General features: G+C 38.8%; 1 protein-coding gene across 2 annotated transcripts in view; it reads right to left on the bottom strand.

Moving 5' to 3' along the window:
* Positions 1 to 665: 665 nt before the first annotated feature.
* ccdc85a (coiled-coil domain containing 85A) overlaps positions 666 to 12,707 on the bottom strand; it is a 28,815-nt gene continuing 16,773 nt past the window's right edge. For both annotated transcript variants that reach the window (XM_017722576.2, XM_017722566.2), the window contains exons 3-4: positions 4,088 to 4,145; positions 666 to 2,006 (exon numbers count right to left, since the gene is read on the bottom strand). In XM_017722576.2, the coding sequence (XP_017578065.1) occupies positions 1,991 to 2,006; positions 4,088 to 4,145 (74 nt within the window). In that variant the 3' untranslated portion in view covers positions 666 to 1,990. The remainder of the gene's footprint in view (positions 2,007 to 4,087; positions 4,146 to 12,707) is intronic.

The raw sequence follows: 12,707 nt of genomic DNA, 5'->3' as shown, positions 1-12,707 counted from the left end.
CAACATGCTAGTAAATGCAGTATAGCAGAATGTAGAGGCATGTTGTATGTTTTACTGATCATCTCTGACAAGATAAAACTTTGTACCTCCAATTTTGTCGTTTTTCATTTCGTCAAGTTGTGAAAACAACACAAGTCTTACTGTCCAAATTTCAGATGTGTATATAATGTGTTATATGTGTTTTTGAATCATAACACCGCCACCCATTAGAAGCCCTGTGATTAAGAATGTGTGCATTAAGTCTGTTGTAGCCATTCTTAGTGTCTTATTTATCATTTTTTTTAAAGATCGTATCGCTGAATCTTAAATAGCCAATGCACTTATAAGACCACTGTAACACATCTAACTAATGTACAGGTGTATTATGTCTAACACATGTTCAGAAAACATGCATCTGATGATTGTATTTTTTATATTCCACCACGCAGACAATAATATGCAGCACCTTTCCTTTAGAACGGCATAATAATAAGAGTCACCCCAATAAAGTCTTTTACATAAAGAAGACACTCTTTATTATACATACAGATCTCTCAGTATAATAATCATATATATATATATATATATATATATATATATATATATATATATATATATATATATATATATATATATATTCATATATATATATATATATTCATATATATATATAATACCAGTACGTCAAAAATAATAATTATAGTTATCATATTTAAAAAACTAAGCAGATAAACTACTCTTTACTTTTTAAAAACATAAAAGTTTCATATATTAATATGGTTCTGTCTCATATAATCTGTCAACAAAAATAAAAAAAAGATCACAGGTTAAAGAGGTTACAAAGTAGCTTTTACTGTATGTAATACTGAATTATACAGGAGGATCGATGGTTGGCGCACAGGATTTGTGATCTAGGCCTAATAAATAAAGGGCTACCAAAAATGTCTGCGTTACGTAAGTGCATGAATGTATGCTATCCAGTTCTCAAATGAAGCTAAATGTAGCATGTGTGCATGTTTTTGTTTGTCTGTATATGTGTGTGTGCACTTATTCTGTTGTCATTGTCTATAAGGAAGGGATTCACAGAAACACCTGGGTCGAAGCAAGGCATGATGGTATTTGAAGTGCGGACAAATTGGGAGCTTGTGGTTTTTCAGAGAATGTTAGTAAGTCTTTCGTATTTGCCCCTTTGGTCCACTAATGGTCCACTAAAACAGACTAAGAGGGTACAGGGTGCATTTAAGGCTGGCTTTGTGCTTCCAAAAAGCATCAGATCAGACAGCACTTCATTTACCACATGGTTAATAAGCAACCATTATTCGATGACAGAAAGGAGCCATTTGGATGTACCATCTCCTCTCCTAATGATAATTGGTCAGCACAGACTGCTCAACATACAAATATTTGTAGCTTATATTATGGTCATAATTAATTGATGGTCACCACAAAGCTCTTAATGGTAGCAAGGCAGTGATTGCTATGACAATACTTCTCTCTCTTTTTTTTAATTTCCTGTGATGCACAATATCTCCAATTAAACTTTATTAGTGGATCCAACTGGAAAAATGTTCACTCTTATTAGTGCTTGCTCATATGTGGTTGTGTATGGCATCTGTAAACAAAAGGGGTGATAGCCTCTGAATCCCATTTCATACTTTCCTGTTAAGTTTCATCTGCTTTCTTTTAAAGGAGGTAGGTCTATTTTGTTGGCAACATAGAGAGCATCTTTCATCTCCTATTACAGAATTCCATTTGGGTGGGGTTTCGTCTTCTCCCTCCTAAAGAATCCCTCTTGGATGTGCTGGGCTCTAACAGGGGACACAGGAGAGCTGAAACCAGCATGGGGTGGAGAAGACACAAGACACTGGCTGCTGCACAATTTCCTTCTCCTTTTTCTTCACCGTCTCCCTCTGATCCACTCCTTTTCTCTCACCCAGTGCATTAGACACCAGAGATCTGGGCTCCTCTCTCAAGGCCAGGAACCCACCACTGGATCAAATCAAGGCAAGGGTCAGGAGGCATCAAAGCTGCAGAGTAAAAAGATTGGGCTGATAAGCATTTGGCATAGCATAAACCCTTCTCTAGTCCACTGGACAACTGTCACTGTAATGTCAAATATATTAGAATATTTCATAAGAAATGAACAAATAGAAATGGTCCAAAATTACCTGGAATAAGATCTTGTTTTATTAACATACAAAAAGTTTAAAAACTTTATTTTCCCCACTATAAAGCTAACATTTCAGAAATTCATGGTTTTGTTGTGACAGCATAATCTTTTAACTGCATATATTCCGTGGATGGGCATGCACACACCCAAGTGTATGGATGTATATTTCATATATTTCATATGAGATGCAACTTGTCGGGCCTGCTAAAAAAATAATGAATGGGGCCCTTGCCTCACCTCATTTCTCACAGCATAACCTATCAAATCACTAAACATGGTGCATAAATGCATAAAGCGTGACAAAATTTTCATAACTCTGCTCTTTATTTATAGCTTCATAATTCACAACTTTTACACGCAGCAAGCTGTGAGTATAAATATAAGCAACACTGTATATCAATATACTTTATGCAGCTAGTCAAAACTGTAATGTGTGTTGCTTCTCAAAAGCATTGCACCATGGCTATTGAAGCAAAACTCTACAAAACTATAAAAACTCTATGAACCATTATTTGACTAGCAAAGGACAGACACATTATTTAAGGCCCACTAAAATCTCCACTGTACTCATTCATTTCATCCAGCCATAGATCATGAAATTCAGTCATGCAGTAATGAGATATTCTGGTTTTAATTCATACTTTTCTCATGGCAATAGATGGACGGAAAGGCTAAGAGTGTCCTGAGCATAAAGAGTGGACAAAGGCCATTTTATCTCAATAGAAAAACACAGGGTATGTTGTACTATTGAATTATGAAGGTAAACCTCAAAAACACTTAAAAGATACTTAAAAGACATTTTTATGGTAAACAACTGTATATCAAAATATTTTGACACACAGACCCAAAACACACTAGTAGTGTCACGTTTAAAAACTACTATTAAAAACTATGATGATTTCTATTTATTTGTGTCACACACTGCATTTTTCAGTAGGCTTAAAAATCAGATGCTAACCCCCCGCCCCCAACCTCTGTGTACACTTTATATGAGAGTAGACGTGGCCGATATGGCAAAATGTCATATTAGGATACTTCTAATGCCTGATAAGTTAGAACAAAGTAAGCTCATGATTTAAAAATATCATTAAAACTATTAATTCAGTTATTGGCGATCAACATTTCACACTCTGTGCTGCTCTAAACTCAATTAAACAGGATTATGCTTTCTTGGTAATCAAACATGCAGTTGGTAAGTGGTTTTGCAGTACCAATTATACCCAGAACATGTTCACAAAAGCATATTTTGACATATTGTGATGTAATTCATCATGATAATGACAAATGTTGTCATACTGTCCAGCTTTCTGTGTGAGTTTGAATATATGTGAGCATTAATATTATCTCCCAGGACTGTTGGGTCATCTCACTCCTGCCCCTTCTCTTGAATGCGCTCCCAGCAGAAGAGGCCATGTGAAAAGAAGTTAATATTTAATGATGAAGCAAACTTAATGGCAGAATAATTCAACCCACAAGGAAGCATTAGACAGGTTTACTTTCTTGATTTTGCTGAGCTCACATTCATAATTAGTACACACACGTGCACACCTGCTCTGACTCATTATCTGTTTGCTGTCTCCTTTCTTTTAGACACATGCAGTAGGCTTGTCATCAAATACCCCCATGCCATATCCATTTAGTACAGTTCTAGATAAATATCTGAGGCTGCAGGACTTGCCATCTGATTTGTGCTTTTAAAAAAATGTTTAAAATAATTTAAACTTTTGAACTGAACATATATGCAATCAAATGATGAGACTGATCTTAGCCTAATCCCTATAATCTCTATATTTCTATATTTGTGTAATTTTTTGTGCCTGCCAGAATCTTTTTCTAATAAAACTGCAGAACTTTGATGTGGTTTTCATATTTACAAAGTAAACAGTATTAGAGATATTCATCTTCCGACACTGAATTGCACCATTGTTTTGGTCTTACCTTTCCCAAAGCTTGACACTTCTACAGGACGTAGTGCAGCAGCCAGCAGATATCAGAGCTGTGGATGAAAACAGCAGTCAATAGTACAGTACTGACTAACAGCAGGATACAGTCACATTGTAAAGAAAATAATGAGATGAGTATAAAGGTTTTTAATTAACAGAGAAGCGTCTCATACTACTAGACATGGGATGATCCTGATCTAGACTAAATGCTAACTATTCATGAACTAGGTTTGCACATGACATTCACATTCACAGTGGATGTTTTACCAGGACAGTAAAGAATGTGACTTGATGATATGTACATTGTAAAGTATCTGGGCAACGTCCCCAATTTAGCACAGATACCCTGAATAGAAAAGCCATAAACCTGGTATAACATAGCCATGCATATTAGCAGGTTTTGTTTGTTTACATTACAACCAGGTCAGTTAGAACTGGGCTAGCATTACTATTACTGAGGGATCTCCAGGCTCAGCAAATTGCAGAGGCAAATTTGCTCCTGGTTTATTACAAGACTTACAATTATTGAAAACTGCGGACTAAAACTGCAGAATAAATCACAGGTCTTGTCATTAATAACAAAGTTATAGTGTTTCCCCAGGTAAAACAAATCCAGCTTAAATTGCGCTTTACACTATTTTGATTTTCATGTTATTATGCACCGGAGTGTTTGACCCAGAATACAAAGGGTGGCATATGGCCTAACCTGGCAGCAAGTTCAATAGGGACAGTACTGCCACTCTGCTTCTGCACTCATCTCACTCAGTCACAACACACTAGACCCCAGGAGGACCATCTCTCTCTTTCTCTCTCTCTCTAAAGATACCACACAGATTTTCCCCATGTAGAGGTGGAGGTTTAATGAAATAACTAGCTGTCTAGCTTTCTCACATTCTTCACACTTCAGGCAGCCGTGTACACACACAAACACACACACATGTTCAGTAACTCACTTTAATCTTCATTCCACACACACAGTGTGGCTCCACTAGCTGGACGTGTGACCCTGAGTGTGTGGTGATGAAAAGTGCCTTCTGCTTGACTCAAGTGTCACTTCTGCACCCACTCTATGATGATAAGACTCTCTCCCTCCCCTTCTGCCTTTCTCACTCTCCCTCTTATAAACATACACATATACACTACAATACATACTCAGAAAACATCTTTTCTTCTTAATCATAATCTAATTTACAGCCTAAGAGCCACTTCTCACAAGCTAAATCAAGAAACTGTTTGTTCTTTTATAGATTCAGTTACTTTGCATAAAAGAGTTATTAATGATTCATGAGTGTCTCGGTAGCAAGAGCTTCCAAGAACTGGCATTCAAAAAGACACCACCTATATCTGAACAAGGGCAGTCACACATCACTCCTTCCTGCAGGCTAGCTCATAGTCTGGTCACTTATACAAAGACACATAAAATATTCAACACTATACGTACAGTGAGGAAAATAAGTATTTGAACACCTTGCGACTTTGCAAGTTCTCCCACTTAGAAATCATGGAGGGGTCTGAAATTTTTATCTTAGATGCATGTCCACTGTGAGAGACATAATCTAAAAAAAAAATCCAGAAATTACAATGTATGATTTTTTTAATAATTTATTTGTGTGTTACTGCTGCAAATAAGTATTTGAACACCTGTGAAAATCAATGTTAATATTTGGTACAGTAGCCTTTGTTTGCAATTACAGAGGTCAAACGTTTCCTGTAGTTTATCACCAGGTTTGCACACACTGCAGCAGGGGTTTTGGCCCATTCCTCCACACAGACCTTCTCCAGATCAGCCAGGTTTCTAGGCTGTCGCTGAGAAACACGGAGTTTGAGCTCCCTCCAAAGATTTTCTATAGGGTTTAGGTCTGGAGACTGGCTAGGCCACTCCAGAACCTTGATATGCTTCTTACGGAGCCACTCCTTGGTTATCCTGGCTGTGTGCTTTGGGTCATTGTCATGGAAAGACCCAGCCACGACCCATCTTCAATGCTCTAACTGAGGGAAGGAGGTTGTTCCCCAAAATCTCACAATACATGGCCCCGGTCATCCTCTCCTTAATACAGTGCAGTCGTCCTGTCCCATGTGCAGAAAAACACCACCAAAGCATGATGCTTCCACCCCCATGCTTCACAGTAGGGATGGTGTTTTTGTGATGGTACTCATCATTCTTCGTCCTCCAAACACAGCAAGATGAATTAAGACCAAAAACTTCTATTTTGGTCTCATCTGACCACAGAACTTTCTCCCATGACTCCTCTGGATCATCCAAATGGTCATGAGCAAACTTAAGACGGGCCTGGACGTGTGCTGATTTAAGCAGGGGAACCTTCCATGCCATGCATGATTTTAAACTATGACGTCTTAGTGTCTTAGTGTATTACCCACCGTAACCTTGGAAACAGTGGTGCCAGCTCTCTTCAGGTCATTGACCAGCTCCTCATGTGTAGTTCTGGGCTGATTCCTCACCTTTCTTAGGATCATTGATACGCCACGAGGTGAGATCTTGCATGGAGCCCCAGTCCAAGGGAGATTGACAGTCATGTTTAGCTTCTTCCATTTTCTAATAATTGCTCCAACAGTTGATCTTTTTTCACCAAGCTACTTGGCAATTGCCCCGTAGCCCTTTCCAGCCTTGTGGAGGTTTTGTCTCTGTCCTACAATTTTATCTCTGGTGTCTTTGGACAGCTCTTTGGAGTCTTACTGATTGTGTGGGGTGGACCGGTGTCTTTATGCAGCTAACAACCTCAAACAGGTGCTTCTAATTTAGAATAATAAGTGGAGTGGATGTGGACTTTTTAGTGGCAGACTAACAGGTCTTTGAGGGCCAGAATTTTTGCTGATTGACAGGTGTTCAAATACTTATTTGCAGCAGTAACACACAAATAAATTATTAAAAAATCATACATTGTAATTTCTGGATTTTTTTTAGATTATGTCTCTCAAGATGAAAATTTCAGACCCCTCCATGATTTCTAAGTGGGAGAACTTGCAAAGTCGCAGGGTGTTCAAATACTTATTTTCCTCACTGTATGTGTCTGTAAATGAATAAATAAAATTTTGTATTTGTAATATATTTGCAGACTAGGAAAGAGAACAAATACAATAGTAATTTGGGCATTGTGGCACAAAGACACCATATATGTGTTCCCCCTGCAAACAGGTATATAAAATCAAGCACATAGCAATGCAGCTTCTATAGACAAACAGTGGCAGTAAAAGGTTTGTATTGAAGAGCTCAGTGACTTTAAATGTGACACCGTCATAGGACACCACCTTTGCGAAATTCCACGTTTGTGAAATTTCTGCCCTGATAGATCTGCCCCAGTCAACTGTAAGTGCTATTATTATGTGAAATGGAAGTGTCTAGGTGCAGCAACAGCTCTGAATTAGCTCAGCCATGAACAGTAGACCAAGCAAACTCATAGAATGGGGCTGCCGAGTGCTGAAGCATGTAGCACATAAAAATCACCCATGCTCAGTTGCCTCAGTCACTGCAGAGTTCCAAGCTGCCTCTGGAAGCAACATCAGCCCAAGAGAGGATCACCCTGGAGAGTTCAGCTCCAACACACCGGGCTCTGATATTCAGATGCTGCTGAAGGCTTTCATTACTTGGATCTGGTGTGTTAGATTAGAATTGGAGGGTTGTAGATCTCCAGGACCAGGATTGGGCACCCTCAACCACTAAAGCAGCCATATTAAAATTCTGATGGACGAATTTGGATTTGGTGGATGCCAAGAGAATGCTACAAAACAGCATGCATAGCACCAATGGTAAGGTTTGATGGAGGAAGGATAATGCTCTGGTTTGGGCTTGACCACTTAGTTCCAGTGAAGGGTAATGTTAATGCTACATCATACTTTGACATTTTAGACAATTATCTGCTTCCAACTTTGGAGAAACAGTTTGAAGGCTCTTTCTTGTTCTAGCATGACTCTTCCACTGAGCGCAAAGTGACATCCAAAAAGGCATGATTTGATGAGTATAGTGTGGAGTAACTACAGTGGCGTTACTTAGACCTCTGACCTCAACCCATACAACCTGGTCCAACATCAGTGTCTGAGCTCACAAATGCTCTTTTGACTGAACGGGCACAGGCACATTCTGAAGTATGTAAATGGAATTTTGACAGTTAATGTAATTAATTACTAAACGTCACTTGATTTGATTAGTTGTCTGAATAATGAACTATATTTACATGCTGTTTGACAGATTTGAGTCTGTATATTTTCTGCTTGTTTCAATGTCAAAAATAACATGGAAAAATGTTAAGCACTGTTTTTTCATTTGCAAATTACATTTTTTTGTCACTGACATTAACTTCAAGATCTTCAGGCACAATCAACTTTCAATATTGATACCATCCCACCAAGCACAGACAGCTTACACTGAGGCAGCACAATATTTTTTTCTATATCCAGTGGTAGATAACTGCAAAGCAACTGAGACATCCAGAGACTCATGATGGAAAAGGCCTTTCACAAAAGAACATTTCCAGTGCTCCTCTTAGTGTGTAGCTGTCTGATCTAAGGCTGAGCAAGGAGAGCATGCATGCACTCTCTCTCTTTATAAAGGCATGCAGACTATGTTTCTGACTGGGCAAAACAACAGATTTCATCCTCACATGTCCTTATTTGCCCTTGAATAATATATGTGTATGGGTTAAAACGGTAATACAGTCACTTAAAACCCTTCCTAAAACAACACAAAATCTTAGTAAGTATAATATTCTTAACCATAGGCAGCGAAAATGTAGGTAAAAAGTAAGTGTTCTTTCTTCTGTAGTAAATGAACAGTTTCTGTCTGCCAGTTATGCAGGCTCATGCTAGTCTAATTTGTATCGCTTTGCAGGGCAGACACATTTATAATCACTAATTTGCTTAACAGGGCCTTTACAGTGGAAATCAATTTCATATAATCATATACAGAAGCTAAACTCCTATATAATATGGAAATTGAATGGTTCAATTCAATAAACACATTACAGAGAGGCCTCTGCATAGTATTTGCTTTCAAAGACGCCAGCATTTCCTATTCTTGACCCCACTGCTATAAATTTTACACAAAAGTGGGCAATTAGAATGTTGATTCAACTAAAACTAGCTAAAGCCCATCAGCTTTCTTGAGAGCACAACACTGAAAAGTGATAATTCAGTGCCAACAAGAGTACAGTAATAATGGGTCTGGACAAAAGTGGCAGGTGTTGTAGTGCTGGGCCTGGCTGCCACAGGTACTACATGTATCTGTGGCTCTAATGAAACACCCCAGAACTCACACTGGTTTTGCGTCTTTGCCATCTTACTTCTGAAAACTTCACACACACACACACACACACACACACGGAAGGGTACAGACTTATGAACCAGCATGTCCTCTGGTGTCGGTTATCTTACAGTCCTAAACACTGGAGCAAAAGTCTTCTTTAGCATGTAAGATTAGAAGTTAACATGTGAGATTTGATGCAAACATGGATACTGGACACTAGAATTCAAAATCAAGTAGTTGTATCTGTACATACAGTACAGTTTACTCAACCTCTAGTCAAAATGGTCATTAATTTTTCATTATCAAGAACAAAGAACTAAACAAACAGACAAAGAACTAAACCAAAGAGAAATTACAAAGAAGCCTTATATATATATATATATATATATATATATATATATATATATATATATATATATATATATATATATATATATATAAATCTGCATTTATTGTGTCCACCCTTTGACTTTATTACAGCTTCCATTCTTTTTGGGACACTTGGTTTCTGTTCTTTAAGGAAATATGTAGGTGATATTTTTCCACACCTCCAAACTTCAGTGTTACAACTTTGTTATATTTTCTGCTTCTAATGATCCACGCAACCACACGTTCAGTGATGTTGAGGTTTGGACTGGAATTCACTGGACCTCATTAACCAATCGTTCTTAAGCATAAATGTCTTCATAATATCCACTTAGTAATAGCGTTCACAAACATTCTGACATTCACCAATCTGAAGTAAGAACAGAATCTATGCACACTTAAGAGCACAAAGGTGCAAACAATTTTGCAGTTTAAGAACACATCTCTCTCTTTCTGTTTCCAGATGTTCCAGACTGCTCCTGCCTTGCTCTCATCAGAGACTGTACAGGGCCTCCCTGCTGACCTTCACAAGGGCATCCACTGTGCCACTCATTAAACAAACCCATAAGCTCCTCTCCGCTGTGCTGAGCTGTTGGGTGGCCTTCACACAGGGAAACGGGGGAGTGGCAAAATAATGAATATACTTGTGGGAAGCAAAGTAGCTGAGCATAAACACAAATCAATATTTTTCATTCCCTTGGAGAGCAGAATGCTGCAAACCCGTCCCAATCCAACATGGGTCAGATTTTCTGTTCTTTTAGCAAATTATGCTAAAGGCTAACACTAGCTCTTTATTTCAGAGTGAAATCTAAAATGAATCCAGAAACATATACAAGAAAACTAGTTGCTGGAATGAGTATAGGAGGAGGAACACTTGTCATTTACCAAAGCTTATCTGACACCTTTAAGTCCTCCAGTGAGCTAAGACACATTTCTGAGCTCTTGGCTTAATGTATGTAGTGTTTGAGTGGAGTGATAAAAAAGGGAGAACAGAGAAGAGCATAGGCAGATGCTCTTTTAATGACAACACAATATGCCTAGTACATCAAAGACCAACACACACACACACACACATGCTTATAATCAGAAATACATCACAGATGTCATTATACAACACGGAAAGGCCTGTTTGGTAGAGATCACACGGCAGTATGAGGTATAGAACAAAGGGAGCGTAACAACACTGTGTTATCTCATGCACACTGCTCCTACATCTCTCCTATTCAAGTTAAATGCCTTTATGAGAAAAGACAGAAATAATTACATAAAACTACCCCAGGGTGTAGCTCCATGCATGATACGGTTATTAAATATATGAATCTTGTGATGTTTTCATTGTTTCATTGTTTTTCATTAACAACCACAGGGGGGCTTTCTTATGCCAGAAGCAATGGAAGCGGTCAGGAGTGCAACAGCAGGTTAGATGCATGCATACATAATAATGCGTTAAATATCTTTACCAAAAAAATAAAGGGGGGGACTTGGCTTCAAAGTGAAATGCTAATGAGGGAATAGAGGCAGCTGTTGGCCTACTTTAGAGGCTGGCCCTGGAAGAAAAGCCCGATTGCTATCTGTGGAGCACTTTGCACCTTGCCATTAGAGGAGATAACTGAAGGACAGCAAAGCCTCTGGCCTAAGCTCTCGCATCAACCTGTCTCTGCCATGGTACTTCTAGGCTAACTTCTGCTATCCCATAATGAGTTTCCTTCTGTATATGAACTTCCTTCGAGCAATGAGCATAAAGTCGCATTTACACACTTTTTTATCTACCTTTTTCTTTACTTTTGTTCTGCTTTTTGCCTGTAGTAGTGTAGAATCCACAATGGAAGCACATCAGGGAAATCAGTGCAACCAAGAGACTAAACTGCCATTTGGAAAAAACAGGATGATAAAATACCTCACACCGAGTATTTTCCATGGGGCTAAATTAACTCTAATCATTGTTCACTGTTAAGACACTGAATCTGTGCTCCATCGCTGAATCTTCTCCATAGAGAGCCTTCACTCCCACAAAAGGAATAGTTGGTGATACGTGTCCACCTGAAATAACCCAGCGGTAAGGACTGGAATAAATGGTGAATGTTTTAGGATGTGGAGAACGTGTTATTGGTCACAGCTGGTTTTAAACATCGAAATAAGAAACATACAGATAGAGGGGGCCACATGCAGCCTACTGACCCAGCTTCCAGAACCAGCAACAGCAGTCTCTCTCTACATAAACAGCAACATCTCAGCTAAACCGAATTTGATCTGAAACAGCCTACCACACTGGGCGATCAGAGAGATTTCATGATAGAGAAGGCCATTAACAAAGTAAACGACAGACCCTCTATCTCCCCCAGCATGAAGGGCATAATGCAAACAGAAACCAGCCACACAAACAATGAGCCTTCCAGTAAAGTCATTTTCAGTTACTGCTCGAATGACATGGCTACTCTAACTGAAGTGGAGGCCATTTTACAACAGCGGCTGAGGGCTCTTGTGAACAGAAAATTGACTCTCGAGGACTCTCAGCTCATCTGACCTGCTGAGAAAAGCTTTGTGACAAATGTGTTCATCAATATGGCATGGTCCTACACTCTAAAGATGATTGTGAAGCCTAGGTGTGTGGGGTGGTGTGGGCTTGAAGGAGATCTGAGTCTAAGTGAGTAACAGAGAGGAAAAGAGGAGGAGAAACATGTGAATCAGCTCATGTTCCTCACCACGAGTGGTCTGACATGCTTACTCCACAGTGTTGGACTGACACATTGCATGCTCTGTATGGCTAAGAGCCAGAGGTGGGTAGAAAGCAGTTACTCAGTTACATGTATTTTAATGAAGTTTTGATGGTTTGTACTTCTCTAAGCATTATCAGTAATAATACTGTAGCATCAGAGCACACTTTGGTTCCCATGATGCTTTGTTCATGCTTAGCCTAGCTGTATCTAGTTGTCAGAACAGTACGTAAAGGTTTTCAGTTGTTTTTTTTTCAGTATGTGATGTTAATGGTTAC

The sequence above is a fragment of the Pygocentrus nattereri genome, chromosome 5 (genome assembly GCF_015220715.1).
Source record: "Pygocentrus nattereri isolate fPygNat1 chromosome 5, fPygNat1.pri, whole genome shotgun sequence".
Lineage (NCBI taxonomy): Eukaryota > Metazoa > Chordata > Actinopteri > Characiformes > Serrasalmidae > Pygocentrus > Pygocentrus nattereri.
Note: the sequence above shows the minus strand (reverse complement) of the source record. Positions and strands in the feature narration are given on the sequence as shown.